The sequence below is a fragment of the Oryza sativa genome, chromosome 12 (assembly GCF_034140825.1).
Source record: "Oryza sativa Japonica Group chromosome 12, ASM3414082v1".
In the NCBI taxonomy this organism is placed as follows: Eukaryota; Viridiplantae; Streptophyta; class Magnoliopsida; order Poales; family Poaceae; genus Oryza; species Oryza sativa.
In genome coordinates this window covers 21888116-21908829 of record NC_089046.1, presented here as the reverse complement: position 1 = coordinate 21908829, position 20714 = coordinate 21888116, and the positions used below count along the sequence as shown (strand labels likewise).

The following is a 20714-nucleotide window of genomic DNA, read 5'->3' as shown; positions in this document are numbered from 1 at the left end:
GCAGACGGAGCTCCTCTGACGTAAAGTCAGAGGGACGTGAGCCTCTTCCATTCCCGACGGCATGAAAAGAGCAACCATTCATTTTCTATTAATGGATGTAGGGATTTTCCCTTGCTATTTTTTTTGGACTTGTAGCATGTATTTTTTAAGTTTACAAACAAGTAACATTTATGTACAAGTGTAACTCACATAAGAAAAAAAATATACTAAGTGGAAGTCGCATAAGAAAAATCGCTAGATGGTGTCATGGTACGTTTGGTTTAGCGTCATAATAATCACACACGAGAGAGGGTGGAGGAGGTTGCACTTGCACATGCTACGATCTAGGTCAAGGGTGCCAACGCTAGTGGAAGCACCAAAATCGTGACGTCTATAGATGGCACATACTTTTCTTTCAGATGTTGTTCACCCTCTCTATCACCTTTGTGTCTCAAGGTGAGCTCTCCACGTAAAACCTAGTTCAGGATGGAATGCAATGACATCATCCTAGATGTCACAACCTTCGTGGATGCCCCATATTGAATATTCCCTTACTAGTGTGGCGTAGTCTTTATCAGATTGGCTTCGATGGCTATGACGGTGATAAGATTTGGATGCATGATTGATTTATAGGTCAATTACTCATATTTCAGGATGAAGGTAGTAACAGGTTACAAAAATAGCTTAGCTTGGCTGTGGGGTTAATTGGATAAGAAAATCATAGCCCGCCTCTTTCCCTTCAAGGTAAGCATTAGGCGGCTGTAGTTCTACGAATATAAACAGCCACCAACAGAGATATTTCTAAAAACAATCCATCATGAAAGTTTTACTCTCAAAGTTAATAATAGAAAAATACTACAAATCTAATAAAAATCGACACATTCAAACCTAGCTAGAAGCGTTATCTTTATAAAATCAGTTATCTTGTCTTACAATAAGTCAACAATGTGAATGTAATGGTTTTCACACCTCTATGATACATGAGCCTATTATGGTACTATGGTAAACATGCTCTCACAATGTCATCATCTGACGTGTCAACCTCTCCTATCCCACGTTGGATCTGGTGTGCTTTGTTGTCACATGCCACATCGAATTCGTGCCACACCGGTAGTGATGAATATAATTGTTAAATACGGTACACAAAAACAAGAAAGCTATTAGTACATAATTAATTGAGTTTTTTACGATATCAATACCCCGTTTAGCAGTTTGAAAAAAAAACGCTAATGAAAACCAGCTTAAAAAAATGTCTAAAACCATCCAAAATCGAGAGAGTATAAAACCCCCATTCCCACCACTCCACCAACCACCGTACTATAGCCGCCACACGACGCGGCCGTCCCTCCTCCTCCTCCTGCTGCTCCGGCGATGTCGGCGTCGGCGATGGTGCCCCCGTCGGCGGCGGCGGCGGTGGCACGGGCCAGGACGCTGCTCTGCGTGCCGGCGACGGCGCGGGCGCCGCGGGAGATGGCGGCGGAGTTGGCGGCCGCCGCGGCGCTCGGCGCCGACGTGGCGGAGCTCCGGCTCGACCGCCTCGCCGGCTTCGCGCCCCGCCGGGACCTCCCCGTCCTCCTCGCGCAGCCGCGCCCGCTCCCCGCCCTCGTCACCTACAGGTGAGCCCCCTCCTCCCTCGCTCGAGGTTGGTGTGGTGTGGTGGGGAATTGCACTGCACATGTTAGAGAACTTCTCGGTGGATTCCAATTCGGAATTGCATCTTGGGAATTTAGATATTAATAGGTTTTATTCAGCAGAACTGAATGGAGAAGGAAGAATCTGTCATCATAAGACAGGCACTTGGGAATTGTATCATCTGGTTATTACTCCTGTGGACATTTCGGATTGTTTGCAGCATTTAAAAAGCTAAGCAATTTTTTTTGATTTTTCTTGTGTAGGCCGAAGTGGGAAGGAGGTGAATATGAAGGCGATGACGAGCCACGATTCGAGGCGCTTCTATTGGCAATGGAAATGGGGGCTGAATATGTTGATATTGAGCTTAAGGTTGGGTTTACCCTCACTCCATTTTCTCTGTGAACCATAAGATTATGTATATTCATGTGCGCAAACTTCTCAAAGAGATATTTGCGATTTGATTTAGTATTTGTCATTACTTTAAGCTAAATGGAATGAACAATGTAAGTCTGTCTAGTTTCTTACCCAGATCAAAAGTTCCTTTTCATTTGGTTGCAATACTGATACTTATTTATCTGCCAGTTTAAGCTTACAATGTCAAGTTCCTAAATCACTGAAATAAACTCTTATGTAAAATGATCAGTATTGAAAAAGCTGTACTTGTTAGCTGTGTATTCCAAACCAACAAATCAATTGATAGTAACCCTCTTGTTACGCAGGTCGCTGACAAATTTATGAAACTCATTTCTGGAAAGAAACCTGAAACATGTAAGCTTATTGTTTCATCCCATAACTTTGAGAACACTCCTTCAACAGAGGAGCTCGAAAATTTGGTGGCTCAGATACAAGCAACAGGAGCTGACATAGTGAAAATTGCAACCACCGCCACCGAAATTGTTGATGTGGCAAAAATGTTTCAAATACTTGTACATTGCCAAGTGAGTTTACCATCTGATTCTATTCAAGTTTTATATCCATAGGTGTTAGTGTCTTGGTATTTATTTCTTGTATTGAGAATATAATCCACTTATCTGTTTTCTGTTGCCTCGCTAGCTTGCAGTCTCTCGTTGGCCGTTAGCTTTATAAACGCTAAGTTGTCGATGAGAATTATACTTTAGTTAAATCTGCACTATTATCAGCATATCCTCACTACAATAATTGGTAATGAACATGCTAACATTCTAAGGATTTCTTCATTCAAAAGCAGGTCGGTAAAATGGCTCTCTCGGTAATAAGGTGTGCCAGTATCCAGGGTTAGAATAGTTGCTACTTCTACACACAGATTATTAGTGCACAGTTGGACTGTAATGAAGGTGTAATTTCCCATACATAAGAAACATAAATCATCACGGGTGATTGAATCCTTGTCATCTAGTGTAAGGCATCTTTCTTTTATTTTTGTTAGCAAAAGTATACAGTAATATAACTTTTAAGACATGATAGAGTAGAGTAGCTAGTTAGGATAATGGACTTAAAATGCACAGCTTGTTGATTCAGGAGTTCTCACATTTGAGAAAAATATTATGCTATATGCCGATGCCCATGCTTCATTTCTCAAGTTCTTTAATATGATTCCTAATTCACAATATGTTTTATTTGAATAATGAATTAGGAAAAGCAGGTGCCAATCATTGGACTGGTGATGAATGATAGAGGTTTTATCTCTCGAGTGCTCTGCCCCAAATTTGGAGGATACCTTACTTTTGGCTCTCTTGAAAAAGGAAAAGAATCTGCGCCTGCTCAGCCCACAGTAACAGACTTGATTAATGTGTACAATATTAAACAGATTGGTCCAGATACTAAGGTGTATGGTATTATCGGAAAACCTGTTGGCCACAGTAAAAGCCCAATTTTGCATAATGAAGCTTTCAGATCAGTGGGTCTCAATGCTGTATATGTGCCCTTTTTGGTGGACGACCTGGCTAACTTTCTTAATACATACTCTTCACCAGAGTTTGCTGGTTTTAGGTACACAATTTCTGTTTCAGTTTTATTTCTTGACCCCATGCTCTAATACTCCATGTGTATAACCATTATCCATTTCATCTAATTATTTGGACTGCAGTTGCACAATTCCCCATAAGGAAGCTGCTGTTAGGTGCTGTGATGAAGTTGATCCTATCGCCAAGGTGATTTTATCTGCTTTTTTGCTTTTCCATTTAGGATATTCTTGAACCCTTCAATAAATCCAGAGTAACATTTGTAAGCAATAATTTTGTCCAGGACATTGGAGCTGTCAATACAATCATCAGAAAACCTAATGGAAAACTTGTAGGCTACAATACTGACTATGTTGGTGCAATTTCTGCTATTGAGGATGGAATAAGAGGTCTCTACACGCATAATACTTTATATTCCAGTATCTTGCTGATTAGTATTCATTGAAGTGTGTGCTAAATCAATTTTTAGCTTCGCAACCAACGGATACTACCACTTCACCATTGGCTGGGAGGCTTTTTGTTGTTATTGGAGCTGGTGGTGCAGGGAAAGCACTAGCTTATGGTGCAAAAGAGAAGGGAGCACGAGTTGTAATAGCAAACCGTACTTTTGGTATGCACATTTTCCATAACTTCATTTTATACTGATTTAAATTTAACCATAAACAGTGCCATTCCATTTGAATAATTTTGAGTGTGTTGTTTCTGTCCCGGCAAAAAAAAAGTGTGTTGTTTCTGAGAAGTATTCACTATTGAGAACCTTTCGTAGCAAGGTCATGTAAAAATGCTCAGACCTTTTGGGTCCAAAATTACTACCCTGGCTATAACTAGTACATGCTGACAAGATATCTAGCGCTCCATTGAACACGTTAGTTGGGGCTCCATACCAACCAAAACACGCGCAAATAGTCATAATGAGGATTTGAAAATAAAAATGGTAGCATAGAGTTTGATGTACTCCATCACTCCACAAAATTTAAAATTACACATCAGGAAATAAAAAGGAAAAATTCTGCTGAAAAATAAAAAGGGAAATTGTTCACTGAGGTTTGTCCCTTTTGTTTCTGGATTTTTTTTTCCTCGAACACACTTGATTTTGTTTCTGGATATGTAGATCCAATTCAAATTTGAATTTTATAACTGATGGAGAACATATGATTTTACACTAGTTTTTTTTTCTTCAAAAGCTCCCATGCCTATATTCATGTGTTGGTTGGTTTGGAGCAATCTAGTTGGGGTGCTCCACGGAACAGTTGATACCTTTGCACTACGGGCTTTTAATTGATATTTATTGTGTACTTAAGTTTGTTAGTGTTTCTTTTTCTTAAATTTGTATTTTCCGCCAAATGGTTTGTTAAGATAAAGGTGTGATAGGACAATGAGCATGATGTTCTGAACTCAACATATATTTATGCCTTCTATTTTCCAGCGCGTGCTCAAGAACTTGGCAACTTACTTGGTGCGCCTGCTCTGACTTTGGCGGAGTTGGAAAATTACCATCCAGAGGAAGAAATGATTCTTGCAAACACAACTGCAATTGGAATGCATCCAAATGTCAATGAAACTCCTTTATCCAAGGTTCTGAATTAGACTTACTTGATGACATTTGTATTCAGTACCTTCTGCCTTCATAGCTACATGTAATGACAAATCATAATTTTGCAGCAAGCACTTAAATCTTATGCCGTTGTCTTCGACGCGGTGTATACACCAAAAGAGACCAGACTTCTCCGAGAGGCCGCAGAGTGTGGAGCCACAGTAGTTAGCGGTTTGGAGATGTTCATAAGGCAAGCAATGGGTCAATTTGAGCATTTTACAGGCATGCCAGGTATTTACATTTGTTTCTTCCTTTTCTTTATGCCAGCACACAAGCTCTCCTCTATAGTAGTATGTCTTACATTATTTTTCATATGCCTCGTCATACAGCTCCAGATAGCTTGATGCGTGATATTGTTCTGACAAAGATACAGTAAGGTTTGTCCAAAGAGCAACCTTCCCTTCGATCATAATGTCTACAAAATCGGTTCTAGTTCATCCTTAACTTTTAGAAACCGCTGTTTGTAAACCATGTCGGATATTGGTTCCATTTTATTGCAATTACCCTGTTGATTGTGAAGATTCAGTATCAGTATGTTCACATATTATACCATATTTCTGATTAGCTTGGTGTTCAACAAAGATACATTCTAGCGCAACCTTCGTAGAGAGATTATATGTTATCAAGGCTGCAAAACCTGTTAAATGCTTGTAATAATAATTTAATGGTTGCGAACATCTAACATTGCCAGTGGAGAGAAAAAAAACTGAAATGTCATCATCTTTATTTTTCAGTGGTTGATTGTAAATTCCGAGCACTGGCGAATTCCTTGGACAATCCTGACGCAATGAAGGCAGCTGGGATCACAGCACACAAGGCTCGTTTGTGAGTCTCTGGTTGAGTTCACCGTTATATTTATGGGTAGATCGTGAGATGGTTTCAACTCAAACTTTGTCAAATTGTATTACATTTTTGTATTGGACAAGTTTCTTTTTTGCCCCTAGATGGTTGCATGAAAGATCGGTAAGGAAAGCTTGTTTGGAGATTGGTTGCATCAAAGATCAAATAAGGAAGCTTGTTTGGAGATTTCATGAGGGTAAATCATGAAATTTTGTCGAAACTTTCGAGAGTATTAAGTAGTACAAAATTAAACATGTGCCACCTGAATGGTACAAAAACCAACTTTCAGAGAACAAAGTTTGCTGCCTTCCATGTTAGCCTGTTTTGGTTCGCAGGAATAAAATATACCTTTTTTTCCCTAAAGAATATACCATGCCAGATGGCTACAGGGACAACCAAACCAGGGATTTGAACAACAGCAATAACAAAAAAAAAAAAGGAAAAAAGAGAAAGAAGAGAAAGAAGAAGAAGCAGCAGCAGCAGCAGAAGAGGAGAGGGAAAAAAAAGCAATAGTTCTGGAAAAAAATTGAAGACAGAAAAAAGATAAGAGGAAGAAGGAAAAAAACGAACAGAAAAAAAGATAGAGGAAGAAACAAAAAAAAAGCAGAAAAAAGGGAGAGGAAAATGTAATGAAAAAAAAGAGCAATAATTCCGGACAAAAATTGAAAACATAAAAAAGATAAGGGAAGAAGTGAAAAAAAAGGAAAAAGGATAGAGGAAGATACAAAAAGAAAAACAGAAAAATGGGAGAGAAAAACGCAATGAAAACAGAAAAAGACGAGAGGAAAGCGCAAGTGAAGAACGAAAAACAAGATTAAAAAAACCTAAAAATAATAGGGGCATTCCGAGAATTGAACTCGGGACCTCTCGCACCCTAAGCGAGAATCATACCACTAGACCAAATGCCCTTCGATGTCAACATCGTAGAACAAAATTTATTCTCCTTTACAAAACGCATCGAATAATTCACTACCGCATCGCCATCGACGCAATCACCCACAGGAAAAGAGAAGGGTGTGCGTGAATATCCCGCTCCGGGTTCGTTTCCTCGCATTCTCCACGCGAATAGGAGCAGAATTTGCCACCGCAATCTTCTTCTCCTTCTTCTTCTTCTCACCTTTTTCTGTTCTTGAATCCCAGTTTCTTGCTCCTCTGAATCTTCGATCTTTGATTCCTTCCTTCTCCTCCAATCCTTTGCTTCTTGGACTAAGATTATCCCGTCCAATCTTTTTTTTCTTCTTTTCTTCGCTTCTTGAAACTATCTCTCGCGTCGATCGATTCCTCCTCCCTCATTCCCTGCCTCGCGTGGTCGAGAGCTAAGAAAACAAAATTCTCCTCTTTTTTTTTTCTACTTTCTCGCCGATCTTTTTTTCCTTCCAGGGCGATTTGATTGAATTCCATCCGAGATCAGGAAGAGGAATGCAGCCGGGGCACGGCGGCGCGCTGTACCACTTCGGCACCAGCGGCGCCGCCGTCGCCGCCGCCACTGCCGTCACGCACCCGCTCGGTCAGTCTCAGTCAGCCCCCACCTACTTTCTCTTTGCACGCTACTCCTAGTTGTTCTTGTGTTAGGTTGGGGATGGAAATGGGGAAACCCTAGGAGGAGGAGGAGATGTGGAGCATTTGGAGCTTAATTAGCTAGGTTTTTTATGCCATGTTTAATCAGCTCTTGGAAGTGTGAGGTATAGTAGTAGTAGTGTGGGATTGGGGAATGGGAGCAAGGAGATTGGCTTGCAAAATTGGGGTGCTGATGATTCAGGTTTAGTTTCATCCATCAGATGTAAGCGATGTTAATTTGTGGAGTAGATTGTGTGGAGTGAACCAGGAAAAAAGAAGAACTGGTTTTGGTTGGTTTTGGGGTGGTATAGTAATCTTATTCCAACTGAAACAAGGTGAAATGAGTACTGGAGAAAGGATGGATGTAATTTAGTGTGAAATATTGAGTGTTCCCGTGCAATTTTCTTGGCAAGTTGATGCTTATCGCACTGAAGGAATTGTGCTCTTGATTCAGATTCTAATTTCCAACCAAGTGAGCTTCCAATGTTCAAACATATTTCATAGCTTGTTGCTTTTTTGAGAGAAAAAAATGATGAATGAAGAATGTGACAGACCGGTTTCATCTACTATACCGAGTAACTGTCATGCATCACAGACAAAAGTGGTACAAATGTTGAGTTAAAGTAAGTTATAATATTAACTAAAATGGAAGAGAGGTAGAGAACACACAAGCAAATTCGTTATTCATCTTGCAGAACCACGGACATATTTCTGAATTAAATCGAGGCAATTTGCTTATAACTGCGCCGATGCTGATAATATAGCAAAGAAATGGTTTTTCTTCTTTGCATATATTTGTTTCTCTGGGACATAAGTAACTCCTTATATATCATTTTTTTTTCTGCAGATGTTATCAAAGTTAGGCTCCAAATGCAGCTTGCTGGGCAAAGAGGAAACTTAGTTGGAATGGTACTCAGTCTCACACTACATAATCCTATATATAACGTTTGCTATGCTAAATTTATTTCCAACTATGTTAATACTATGAAACACTGCAACCTGTCAGGGGACAATATTTACACAAATGGTACAAGTGGAAGGGCCTCGATCACTCTACCTGGGACTGGCACCAGCATTGACTAGATCTGTCATCTACGGTGGCCTTCGATTAGGGTTATATGAGCCCTGCAAATATGTCTGCAATTATGCATTTGGATCAACAAACTTCGCTTTTAAGTTTGCATCTGGAGTAATTGCGGGCGCCCTAGCAACTGCGTTGACAAATCCAACAGAGGTTTTGAAGGTATGCTATTGAGGTATGTACTTCATTAGAAAAAACTCCATGACTTGTTATATGAACTTGATATGGATTAAACACATTGTATAGGTGAGATCGCAAATGAGTCCAAGCAGAACCAGTACAATCGGGGTGCTTAAGAAAATTGTAGCAGAGGAAGGGGTCAAAGCACTTTGGAAAGGAGTTGGCCCAGCAATGGCAAGGGCGGGCTGCCTCACGGCATCACAGATGGCTACTTATGATGAGGCTAAGCAGGTATGCACCGTTCTGGTACGTCTTCTGCCAGCCGTTTAAATAGCTCTGCTTATGTTTTTTCTCCTCTATTTGCTTTAGGCATTGCTGAAGTGGACGCCACTTGAAGAAGGTCCCCAATTACATCTCATGTACTGTGAATTCTTTTCCTGCATTTCCATGACTATCCTTCAATGAAATAAATTGACAGCTATTTTCTGTCTGATCAAAGGTCGAGTTGCGTAGCGGGAACAGCTAGTACTCTTGTGACTGCACCTATAGACATGATCAAAACAAGGTTAATGTTGCAGCGTGAGTGCAAAGGTGCCAGAGTATACAGGAATGGCTTCCATTGTGGTTATCAGGTATTCGTCCTGATCTTATGTTTCTGTTGTGAAATTAGGAACTGTTAGCAAACTTTGCCCTCACCCAAAATAAGGAACTGCTAGCAAAATGCTAAAATTCATCACTAAAAGCAGCATCAGATTGAGATACTACCTCTGTTTCCAAATATATGACGTTGATTAGTTCAATTTTGAACTAACCCACATCAAACAAAAGAAATGGAGAGATATTAGTTAGCAGGGGCGCAATAGAAGAGGTGGTTGCTACAAATTGTCGGATGATGTGCAGTGCATATGCTGTGAATAATTTATGTTTGAAATGAAGGATAAAAAGTTTCATCATATGCCCATTTCCTTTAATTATAGATCTAAAACACCTAATTAAATCTTCAACTTTGGTTTATGTGACCTTTTTTTAATCCGTCAGCTAATGTATTTCATACACATTCGATGTTCTTCTGATATCTCAGCCTTTCTTGGTTTACAGGTTGTGGTGACAGAGGGTGTAACGTCGCTTTATAAAGGGTGGGTTCCCCGCATAGCATGCTAATAATTTTTTAATCGATTTAAGCTTAGAAAGGATAAATCCATGGTAGCTTTATTCGCATACTTATAGAAAATATTGCAGATTATCAGTGGCATCTCTTTATTCATTACTACCCAAATCTCTGTTTATGTATGCATATCCATCGATTTAAAGCTTTGGAGCATTAAAAGTTAGAAATTTAAAGTTCTGTTTGTCAATACATACATGTTATACATGAATTAATCATCCCCACTAATCATATAGTATGTTCTTTTACCAATATTTCCTGACAAGTTCTCTCATTTTTCAGTGGGTTTGCCACCTTTGCAAGATTAGGTCCTCAGACAGCAATCACCTTCGTTGTGTGTGAGAAGCTTCGTGAACTCGCAGGAATGACTGCTATTTAGTGCTAGTACTCCATGACTAGGAAGATGCAGACCAATAGATGTTTAGTCGGAGGGCATTTTTTTTCCCCTTTAATTCAAGGCATTATTTTCCGCATTCATTATCAGAAAAATTCATCGATGGGGATTCCATCTGAACTTTTAACTCCTCTCAGAATTTTTGTTCTTGCAATTCAATGATGTAATTCTATTTGTTACAAAAGTTTAGTTACACACTTTCTTGTCAAATAACAATTATTTGACAAACAAGGTATATGGAAGAAAGCAGACATGATAGTTTCAGTTAGTTTAATACATGAAATTGTTCTGAATAAATCTTCCAAAACTCTTGTATGTTCAATCTCCTGTCTGAAGTCTGAACATGAACATACTGTCATACAGATTCTAAATCTGCTCAAATGAAGAAAAATAAGAGCTGCAAAATGGCTGTTTGTTTTGTTTTTCTGTATATTAGTTTGATTCAAAATTGAGCACCGTCTTATTATCGTTACAGTCATGGCGTGCGGATGATGCTAAATTGCTTAGGGACTTTGATCTCAGCAGATTACAAGGATCATCAGGAAACTGATAAAATTTTCTCCATATATCAACACACTTTTGAATGAATGTACAGACGAAAATGGTCAAACAATCAATGTCTGGTCGAACACGTGAACTAGCTCTATTTCATCTCAACTCAACTTTCAGTTTATTTTGCACCTCTTCTCTGACATTCCACTGCAACCAAATTGTAGACATGTTCAGTATAAAAACCAAGGAATATCATCTAAAATCATAGATGTCGTCGAATGTAACCTGCATGTCGTTGATCTCCTCATCGGTAAGTGAACGTTCCATTGACCTATAGGCTATCCTGTAGCAATGGCTCGTCATTCCTTTCTTGTTGGTGAAATTGTCAATTAGTTTTACCTGCAAACGAACAACACTTTAGCCTGATAAAATTATGACGAGCACAATAAATTCCAGTGTATCATCATACTGGTAATGTTAGACGCACAAAGTTAGGCACCTAGATTCATCAGTTAGATGCTAATATTATGACGAGCATCATAATGAGCTAAAGGCGCATAATATTAGCAATAGAAATATAAATAATACAAAATTATCAGCTTGTTAAGACCAGCAGATATACGGCCTCATCTTTTCGCTTATGCTTATGTTAATCAGCCAAAATTTGCATTTTTAACCATAAATTTGAAGTTGACCTTATCTTTTCACTTATGATTATGCTTATCAGCCAAAATTTGAATTTTCAACCTTAAATTTGAAGTTGATTTTGGGGTTTTTTCATCAAGGATTATTTTTCAGACTTTGCTTTTAGATCGCTAAGAATACGTATATAAAAGTTTTATTCACAAATTATTTTTCGTTTGCAAATATGTCATTTCGCTTATTCCCCGAATAAACGAATACTTCACCAAATCAGGAGCCTTAATACCTTAGTGTTAATGCTATTGTTTGAAGTACAGTACCACTTATTATTGCAAATACAATGTACAGTAGGCAAGAAGTGAGGGATCATACAATGAAACAAACTTGAAATGACTAAATTAAAGTCAAGTGTCGCAAGTTAAATGTATAGCTATGTACCAAATTTACTGGGCGCATACCTCCTCTACAAGATCTCCAGCAATTCCTCTGACAACCTCACATAAATTGTTCTCTGTAAACTCTTCATTGATCCAAAAACTCATATCCTTGTAGCAAGGTGGAAACTGTAGAACAGCAGAAAAAGGAAAAGGGAAAAAAGTCAGAGGGCAATTTATATACAAAAATAAACATGTAAAAAATTATTGGTGGATATGCTTGATGCAACTTCATAAAATGTAAACATATATTTATGGTAACTGATGTTAACCAATCTAGCCATCCACAGGAACTAGATGCGTTACAACTCAACATTACAGATGTATTTTACAGGTCATACATTTCTAGTATTGAACCATTGAAGGGAACAGGTCATTATGTAGCAATGAAATGATTAAGAGAGAGAAACAACTTAGGTGGCAGATAGCATCCTCTAAACATAATCACTAATTCCAGCAGCTAACAGCTAACAGGCAAAAGATTGATAACCTGCTGGAATTACTGACAATAAGTGATAGATACTATCTCTCTCTTCCTAAGAGAACTTGTGCTCTTTCTAATCTTCTCTTTTGGTTATTACTTTTTCTACATGGCATGTATATTGGATACGATCCTCAAAGATTCAATATAAGCAATATAAAACATGCTGAAATTTATTTCTAATGTTGGTTATGTTGAGGTGTAGTTGGAGTAGAGCTCCAGGAGCCCATGGAGGGTTGGGGTGTTACAAATGCAAATCATAATGTACAAGATTTCATATTTGAATGCCTCATTATTAACTACATTTCTCTGCTAGATTTTCCAAATAATGTAGGGCACACTTTTTCAGGACATTTTTTTGGTTTAATCAAGCACAGAAAAAAAATGGTTTAATCTGTTCCAGTGAACATGCTTTCTTTCATATTCAAAGGAGTCCAGCCCAATAGGAGCTGTTATCTCCAGTATTATAGTTATTTAAATATGTAGCCTTTTCCAAAGCAGATGAAGAACCACTTGCCATATCAAACAGAACTATTCTACAAAAGATTATGTATAGGTAATAAATTACACATAAGGTAAAGGAAAGTTGTGGTTACATACCTTTGAGAATGGCTTAAACTTGACACCAAGTTTGCCTTCTGAAAACTGAAAGATAATAATATGCACATTTTAGCCATAAAATTGTATAACAATACTCACATCTTAGCCATAAAGTTATAAGAGTAAATGCAATGAAGGCAGGACAGACTTGCCAATCCCAAGTTAGGTCAACAAAGCTATGAATTACTAACTAGATCCTGTAACAAATATTGCTGCAGACACTTAAAAAATAGGGGTGATTCAGACACTGAAAAGTTCACCCTACCGGCCCATCCCCTATATGCCACTGATGTCAATATGTCATAATAAGTGGTATACAAGAAGTTGGTTCTTAAAAATATGATAAATTAAGTAATTAACTAAAGAAGGTATTTAAAGTGTTGAGCATAGGGTAAAACAAAAACCATCATTTATTACTAGTGAACTATATCAGGACAAAAGAACATATATTTCACCAAATCATTCTAAGAAAGATTCCAAGGCCACAGAACCTTAATGTCAGCAACAGGTTTACACATCATTGCAAGACAGATGGAAGGTCATAGTAGTCAACTCGATATAAACAATTTTTCGCAGATACATTCATGATTTTGCATTCTTTACTGAATCTAAACTAGCGCAGAATAGATTACCCAAATAGATGGATAACTAATAGTAGCAATACCTGGGATGTGAATCGCTTATCATTTGACCAAAAGAGTCGAATATCTGGAATATCAAACAGGACCATTGCTAAGCGCTCCAAACCTAGTCCAAAGGCCCATGCCACATTATCTATCCTGCCGTTGTTTTTCAAAATTTCCTGCTCAGTGACTCCACATCCCAGAACTTCCAACCAATCATCCTGCAAAGGTGAGAGAGTTCTTCAAACAACAATCATGCCAACATAAGTTGTGCAACAAGCTTTACTTGGCATCAGGCCATAAAGAATAGGTAGATCCACTTGTATAGCGACCTGAAAATATATCTCGAGTTCAAAGGACGGGTTAGTGAATGGGAAGTATGTGTCAACCCATCGCATTTCCACAGCACCTGCACACATGTTTCTTTATATTTAAACCAATGCATATATATTTGATAAATTTCTTTGGTGACAAAGACAGAACTAACTATAACTAGTTTACCAAAGAGATGTTTTGCCAAGCCTTCCAGTGTTTTCTTGAGGTCTGCAGCTGCATATGCTGTCCCATCCATGCCAGAATCTGACCATTCATCTGGAGTGAAGACACGGAAGCCCTCCATCTGCATGTACAAAAAATCATCAACACAAACCTTTCTTTGGAAATATTTCAAGTGATATGGCGTTACATTTACCTGATGGAAGCAAGGATAGTGAGTTGAATCAATAGAATCCCTACGATAAACATCCCCAGTTACAAGGAAATGTGTGTGTCCATCCCTTAGCAGCTCTGCTTGATGAGCGCTGGTATGACACCGCAAGACAGTTTGAGCATCAACATAGTATGTGTCATTGTAACTCCGACTCACATGATCAGCAGGGACCAGGACATCATCAAAATTCTGCAGCAAGCATGACCTTGGGGTCAGCAATAATCATATGGTTCAAAGTACACTGTTACACAAGGTGTGCGAGAATCTGAAAAAAAGAAAAACAAGTGCACAAAGCGAAATTCACTAGCCCAGTGGAAATCAGCACAAAAGGGAAGGAATAAGCAGTTGAACACATCAGGCCAACTGCTAACTCATACCTGCTTGATAGAAACAAGAGGGCAGAGGTCATCGAACTTGTTAAAGTTCCCAGAGAAATTCTTGTCAAAGTAGTCGTAAATAGTGTTCTTCAGAATCCCTAGAGGGTGATTATCCCTCCTGTGCAGCTGCAGGCCAATCTTTGAGTAGATCGTGTCCGGAACGTTGTTTGTTGGGTCCTCCTCCTTCACGACATCTACAATTGCCATAAAAATGAGTCACTTCAAAAAAAGAAAAAAAAATCAGCAGCAGTTAACTTCACACACATCGTAGCTCAATTCCCACCAGAGTTTCGACAGTTTTGACATATTCAATTCAGGCCATATAATGTGATGCTTTGAACGATGCAGCTAAAGTACCGCCAAGATCAAGAAGCTACCTGCCCATAAACTCAAAACCATTCTGGGATTTGGACCATCATAAGGATAGCAATTCACGCACGCACGAGCTACAGGTGCCTTGATTCCCGGACGCGACGACAATAGTAAACCCCCCACTAAAACCACACTGATCTTGAGCAATGCACACGCTACAGATACCAAGCTTCACGGACGCAGCGACTACGCAAACCCACCACACTATCTTCAGCAAATGCGTTCAGCACGAGCGTACTACCCAACTAAAATCTACACCGCCGAGTGACAAATTCACAATTCGCTGTCCCAAGATCCCCGCCATTTATGCCGGTATCCAGGCGATGACTCACCCTCCCGCGCGATCTTGACGCCGCCCACCTCCACGACGGCCGCGGCCGCGGCAACGGCAGCCGAGGTCCGGAGAGGCCTCGCCCGGAGCAGCGCCTGCGGCGGGGTCGGCGGAAGGAAGCGGGGGAGCGGGAGGCGAGGAGGAGGAGGGCGCGCGGGGTTGGAGGAGGGGGAGAAGCGCGCGGCGGAGGGCGTGGCCATGGCGCGGGCGCGAGCGCGGAGGAGGCGGGAGGAGGCGCTTCGGATAAGCGAGCGCATGGCTGCGGGGGGGTTTGGGGGGGGGGGGGGGGGGGTCGGGGAGTGAAACCGTGAAAGCGAAAGGAGGGCGATGAGATGAGATGACGGTGGAGGAGAGAGAGGGGGTTAAGAGGAGAAATCTAGTTTAGCCAAAGAGATGTTAAGATGATTTGAAATGAACTGAAAAAGAACATCCATATATCTCACAAAAATTTATGAATGTTTTAGAAGGATAATTCAATAATAAAACTATACATTTAAAAGAGATTAAATTACACCTTAGATCTTTTTTCTTATCTATGTTTCATTATAGACCTGATGCTAACAAATAATTTCACTTAAAGTGGATAGATATTCTTACTAAATCTTTCGTATTAGACTAGTGACTCACATGTCAGTTGCTAACTAAAGTCTTTCCTCTCATCTTATTCTCTCCCACTAACACCTTACCTATGGAGGCCAAGCTCATCGACTGAACTCGAGCTATAGATCAAAATGCATGGGTCAAGGGGTTGGTCGCCATTTGCGGAGGAGAGGAACTTACTAACCCCTTCCCTGAAACCTTTAGCGCCTCGACATCGACCATGTTCGAGCTTGCCAACCCCTTCCTTGAGACCTTCGGTGCCTTAGCATGTTGGCGCCCACGCTACCATTCCACCGGAAACCGCCACTGCTGAAGCTAAGCACATTAGGGAGTAAAGTTCGATGGACAAGCTTTGTGCTGGTTCCATGCCTCTACATCCACTGTGCTCAAGTTAACGATCTAACATCCTATCTCTATTTGGATAAGAGAGGATAAGAGTTCATTGGCGAGAGGCGAGGAGATCGTCAATGTGTCATGTTTGCTCCGGAGGATGGATGAACAAGACACAACCAAAATGCAAAAAAGTTGATGACAAAACATGGTTTAAAGTGAAAAGGAGTGCTAATGCCTAATCCAACATAAAACTTAAATAATAAAATATAATTGGGAGTAAAATTCATCGAACAACAATGCTAAAGAACAAACAACTAGGACTAAAAACTATGTATCTAGCATAGACTTTTTCAACCAAACATAACTTTTGAGCACTAGCATTACTATCTCAAACTTGATTGCTTAAAAATAAACTTATTTCGAGATAAATGAGAGGTTGAAAAAAGCAAACTTATTTTGTAACAGAGGAAGTAATAGGTTAGATATGAAGTATTAAAGTAACTTTATTGCTAAATATTGCATCCATTCTAAAATATAAGCACTTATGCACAATAATTCAAAATATATCTATACATCTCTCTGTCTAGATATATTTTGAAAAATATGTAATTTTTTATATGTAAATATAATTATATTTTTGAATGGAGGGGACACACGACAGTATAATTTTCACGGTAAATATAGTCTTGCACCTTAAAAGGACTTATATGGGAACAAACATACATTTAAGATGTAAAACTTTGAGCATAGGCTGCGTAACTCAACTGAATAGGATTTTGGTGGTGGAACTAACATATCCGTGTTTAAGTCTAGACTTGGCACAAACGATCGTATTTATGGCTAATTATTATTTCAGTGGTAGACGATTTACCTCTCGACAACGATACATCTACGATAACTTCGTGAATCTCAAAATATGCTGGCATGTGTTTACCATGTTTTGAAAATAATGAAAAGATTTGAGATTTGAGAACATTCAATATTTGCCATTTCGTTGAATTTTTTGTATCGATCTCACTCTCTCTCTCAGTAGCAACAACAACAGTCCACTAGGAAAAAAAAGAAACTGGGCCTAGCAGAGGCTGTCAGATCGGCCTGTGGGCTGCCCATAGTATACCCACTACCACGCACGTGCTCCCCGGTTGCTACGGCGCGCGCGGTTTTCCTTCTCTCTCCCAACGCTCGAGTCCGGCCGCCGCCTAGGGTTTAGGGTTTTGCGCCGCCGCCGCCGCCGCCGCCGCCGGGATGGAGGCGCTCCGGGAGGCGGAGGCCGAGCTGACGGTGTACGTGCACCCCTCCAACGCCGCCGACGTACGCCGCGCCGTCTCCCGCCAGCTCAGCACCACCCTCTTCTCGTGAGTCCCCGCCCCTCCCTCTCCCCATCTCCTCCCATCCCTCTGGCCTCGCGTGAGCTAGTGAAGAGTTCGACTCGGCCGTGTATGTCGCTAGATCGGGTGAGAATCTTCGATTAGAGGAGACAGATTGCGTGGCTTCCTGTTGCTCATGAGTTGCGTAGTTTGGAGCTGAATCGAATCGATTTGCGGTCCGCATTCTGCTGCTAGTGATGTGAGGAAGCAGTTTGATGCAGCTAAACTAGACTAGAAGTTTCAGGGAGATGGTGTACTGGGTTATGGAAGATGTACACCCTCAAACCATGCTTCTTGTGCTCTCAAGCTATTGCAAGATTCAATCTTATTGTTTTCCTTTCTTTGTTTTGGGAGTTTTGGTATATGTATGTGAGCCATTTGGGTGACTTGGTAGAAATCCTACACAGGTATGAAGATCGCTTTGAAGGCGTTTTGCTAGCTCATGAGGTTGTTGTGAATGGTGATCGAGCGAAGATTCTGAATGGTTTGGTACCATATTTCGGTGTACCGGTCCATGCGAATCTGCTGCTCTATTCTCCCCAACCAGACATGATCCTTGGTAAGTTGGATTGTTGGTGGAATCCATCATCCCTGCCGAATAGCATTTCTCTTGTCAGTTCATATAATCATGTTATACTAATTATATGAAATTGCAGCATCTTGAAGAGATCAATGTTGTTTGTATTGTTTTGTAATATCTTTGAGACCGTTACATTTCTATTAGCTGAAAATATGGTAAAAATTCAAACCATTCTGATGTTTAAATGTTTTCTAACTTTAGAAGGGAAGGTTGAACTGCTTGGGAAGGAATCAATTCATGCCATTGTGCTAGGGGTTTTCTCAGCCGCCATCATGGCAGATGATATTAATGAGAAGTTCAAGTTCAAAAGAGTAAGACCAGCTTTTCTCTTAACAAGGAGGGGGGATAAACTTCTGATTAATTGATAGGGAAAAGCTATTCATGTTATCCTGTACAAAGAAATTGTTTTTTTTATGGATACAAAGAAATGGTTGAGACTGTAAACATTAGTGGTTTGGTGGTTAGCAAACTTTTTCTTTCCTGTATAAATCTGAATGAACATCACTTATATTTCAAATTGAACAATCTTTTTCTTTCCTGTTCAAATATGTTTAATCATATTTGATATCCTCTTTTATTTAGAAAGGAGATGGAGGAAAATTCATAAGCCGGTCGGACAGACATCATGTGATTAGAAAGGGAAGCATGATACGGTTTTCTGTAAAAAGGTATAGGCTTATACAATCCCTTTTTGTCAGATTCAAATTGATAGAATATTTTCATATATATGTATTTTGCCTATGTTAGTTGTATTAACTGTATATTGCTCATATACATGTGTACTGTTCTGGCATATCAATATGTTCCCCCTATTGCACTGATGAGGGATTTAGGGGTACCCCAAAACCAGCAATTGTGTCTTAATTAGTACAACCTGAAATGATGGGTGTCAGGTGTAGTTGATAATATGGATAAGGTTCTGTGTTCCTGGAATGCATGCCACCGCGTATTGAGATATCTAGTGAGCACAGAGCAATAGCTTTTTTAGCTTCTTGATTAATGTATTGGAGGTGACCTGAAGCACATTCCTGGGATACATTAAGATGTAGGGAGTAAATAAGAATTGCTGTGGTTGGACATAGTTAATGTGACTGTCCACATTCTGGATCACATAAATTAATCATGTCCATTCTTCTGATTTTCAATTGAAGGGTGGATACAGAAATGAATTGTCACATAACTGGATCTTTGCTCCCACCACATACTGGATCCATGCCTTGGCTATCAACTCATGATGCTGAATATGCATCAGAAATCAGCAGGTACTACCTTCTTCCATGTTACTTGTCAAACTATATTTTATCCCACTCAACATTTTCAAGCTTTTGAGTAATACATGTGCTGCTAAAAAAAAATCCAGTGGTACAAGGAGACCAAGCAATGTTGGGATTAAAATTAAGAATGAACAAGATCACAAAACATCGGACAATGAAGATAGCGTCATAAATTCGGAACGGCCACACAAAAAGTCCCGAAAGAGGGCTTGGGAAGAATGATGCCATTCTAAAGTTTACAAGAACTTCATTGAAATGCAAAGTTTTTGCTCTTAGTTTGGTGCATAGTAAGCTACAATGAAGAGCACTGGCTTGTTTTGGGGACATGCAATTGCTCGTGCTGCCGGGGGATACTCACTGGAGAGAAGACGACGCCGATGCTCCATTTCAGTAGGTAGTTCTTTTGCCTGGTTGGTTCAGAAGCTATGATCCCCAACTGTAATCGACCAGATAAAAGTTGTCATTTTTTGCCAACAGATGAATTCATGATGTAGTGTTTACACCAGCAAAGAACATCCTGATTCCTGATTCCTGATTTCTGATGTACAAAACAATGATAAGTGCAAGAAAACTTGGGTACTACTACATCACAAGTCTGTTCATTTGGCAAATCCAAAGTCTTCAAGCAGAAAATATGCTCGTGCACGTTGCACCATTTGACATGGTAACGGCACTAAGCAAAGTCAACTTGAGCCTGATTCAACCATGAGGTTGACTATACGTGTATTCACTATCCATGTCAACTTCTACGCGCTTTTCTGTTTTTTTTTGTTTGTTTCGTTTCTTCAGGCAAGGCAGAACAGTCTGAAGTTCTGGAAGAGGCAGAATGGTAAAAGCAACAATTATTTTTGTATATGTGTTCTTAACGATCTAAAAGCAAATGTTGAAAAATAAACTTCGATGAAAAATTCCCAAATCAACTTCAAATTTAAAGTTAAAAATTTAAATTTTGGCTCATAAGTATAAGTGAGGTTGTAAGTTGGCTACGGTCATTCGTACCAGCAACTCATCAATGTTGTGGGATCTTGCCTTGGTCAACATAATGTGCTACTCCCCCTATTTTTAAATTTTAAATGACTTTTATCGGAACTGTTTACCTTTGAGCTTTAATCACTCATTTATTTTTTTTATAAAAATATGAATACTTAAAATTGTCGGATCAAACAAGAAACAACTATATTGCATCTTAAACACAAG

The 20714-nt window shown here is 39.6% G+C and overlaps 4 protein-coding genes and 1 non-coding gene across 9 annotated transcripts; 3 read left to right on the top strand and 2 right to left on the bottom strand.

Annotated features, from left to right (window-relative positions):
• Positions 1-1290: 1290 nt before the first annotated feature.
• LOC4352411 (bifunctional 3-dehydroquinate dehydratase/shikimate dehydrogenase, chloroplastic) lies at positions 1291-6128 on the top strand. 4 transcript variants are annotated; one of them, XM_015765198.3, is made up of 11 exons: positions 1291-1595; positions 1875-1980; positions 2331-2549; positions 3233-3579; positions 3677-3740; positions 3835-3940; positions 4021-4161; positions 4978-5126; positions 5214-5376; positions 5475-5522; positions 5880-6128. In XM_015765198.3, the coding sequence occupies exons 1-10, from the start codon at positions 1351-1353 to the stop codon at positions 5519-5521; spliced, it is 1587 nt and encodes a 528-aa protein (XP_015620684.1). In that variant the 5' UTR covers positions 1291-1350; the 3' UTR covers position 5522; positions 5880-6128. The 4 variants fall into 4 exon arrangements, with proteins under 4 accessions (XP_015620684.1, XP_015620683.1, XP_015620681.1 ...); XM_015765197.3 differs by having other exon boundaries at positions 3224-3579; XM_015765195.3 differs by lacking the exon at positions 5475-5522.
• Positions 6129-6821: 693 nt separating this feature from the next.
• On the bottom strand, positions 6822-6893 carry TRNAP-AGG (transfer RNA proline (anticodon AGG)). Its single transcript has one exon. It is a non-coding gene; the product is annotated as a tRNA-Pro (tRNA).
• An 86-nt stretch (positions 6894-6979) lies between these two features.
• Positions 6980-10599, top strand: LOC4352409 (uncharacterized). Its single transcript, XM_015765065.3, has 8 exons — positions 6980-7492; positions 8390-8451; positions 8549-8785; positions 8870-9034; positions 9113-9162; positions 9243-9375; positions 9842-9879; positions 10191-10599. Exons 1-8 carry the CDS (start codon positions 7405-7407, stop codon positions 10285-10287), a joined length of 870 nt encoding a protein of 289 aa, XP_015620551.1. The 5' UTR covers positions 6980-7404; the 3' UTR covers positions 10288-10599.
• A 101-nt stretch (positions 10600-10700) lies between these two features.
• On the bottom strand, positions 10701-15636 carry LOC4352408 (phenylalanine--tRNA ligase, chloroplastic/mitochondrial). Its single transcript, XM_015765063.3, has 10 exons — positions 15365-15636; positions 14661-14854; positions 14266-14472; positions 14076-14193; positions 13907-13983; positions 13616-13795; positions 12952-12996; positions 11895-11999; positions 11080-11193; positions 10701-11001 (listed from the first exon to the last, which is right to left on the bottom strand). Exons 1-10 carry the CDS (start codon positions 15618-15620, stop codon positions 10951-10953), a joined length of 1347 nt encoding a protein of 448 aa, XP_015620549.1. The 5' UTR covers positions 15621-15636; the 3' UTR covers positions 10701-10950.
• A 1800-nt stretch (positions 15637-17436) lies between these two features.
• LOC4352407 (DNA-directed RNA polymerase I subunit rpa43) lies at positions 17437-20102 on the top strand. 2 transcript variants are annotated; one of them, XM_066306640.1, is made up of 6 exons: positions 17437-17651; positions 18071-18222; positions 18448-18554; positions 18826-18911; positions 19395-19505; positions 19604-20102. In XM_066306640.1, exons 1-6 carry the CDS (start codon positions 17542-17544, stop codon positions 19737-19739), a joined length of 702 nt encoding a protein of 233 aa, XP_066162737.1. In that variant the 5' UTR covers positions 17437-17541; the 3' UTR covers positions 19740-20102. The 2 variants fall into 2 exon arrangements, with proteins under 2 accessions (XP_066162737.1, XP_015618783.1); XM_015763297.3 differs by having other exon boundaries at positions 18445-18554.
• Positions 20103-20714: the final 612 nt, after the last annotated feature.

Bases quoted from the DNA above. Each gene is read 5' to 3' on its own strand.
- LOC4352411 (XM_015765194.3), top strand. From the start codon at position 1,351: ATGTCGGCGTCGGCGATGGTGCCCCCGTCGGCGGCGGCGGCGGTGGCA. The intron at 3,580-3,676 runs GTACACAATTTC...TTTGGACTGCAG, and splicing joins CCAGAGTTTGCTGGTTTTAG to TTGCACAATTCCCCATAAGG. The intron at 3,941-4,020 runs GTCTCTACACGC...ATCAATTTTTAG, and splicing joins TATTGAGGATGGAATAAGAG to CTTCGCAACCAACGGATACT.
- LOC4352408 (XM_015765063.3), bottom strand. From the start codon at position 15,620: ATGCGCTCGCTTATCCGAAGCGCCTCCTCCCGCCTCCTCCGCGCTCGC. The intron at 14,473-14,660 runs GTATGAGTTAGC...TGCTTGCTGCAG, and splicing joins CTCTTGTTTCTATCAAGCAG to AATTTTGATGATGTCCTGGT. The intron at 12,997-13,615 runs GTATTGCTACTA...ATTATCTTTCAG, and splicing joins ATAAGCGATTCACATCCCAG to TTTTCAGAAGGCAAACTTGG.
- LOC4352409 (XM_015765065.3), top strand. From the start codon at position 7,405: ATGCAGCCGGGGCACGGCGGCGCGCTGTACCACTTCGGCACCAGCGGC. The intron at 8,452-8,548 runs GTACTCAGTCTC...GCAACCTGTCAG, and splicing joins GAGGAAACTTAGTTGGAATG to GGGACAATATTTACACAAAT. The intron at 9,035-9,112 runs GTATGCACCGTT...TATTTGCTTTAG, and splicing joins CTTATGATGAGGCTAAGCAG to GCATTGCTGAAGTGGACGCC.
- LOC4352407 (XM_015763297.3), top strand. From the start codon at position 17,542: ATGGAGGCGCTCCGGGAGGCGGAGGCCGAGCTGACGGTGTACGTGCAC. The intron at 18,223-18,444 runs GTAAGTTGGATT...TTCTAACTTTAG, and splicing joins CCAACCAGACATGATCCTTG to AAGGGAAGGTTGAACTGCTT. The intron at 18,912-19,394 runs GTATAGGCTTAT...TTTCAATTGAAG, and splicing joins ATACGGTTTTCTGTAAAAAG to GGTGGATACAGAAATGAATT.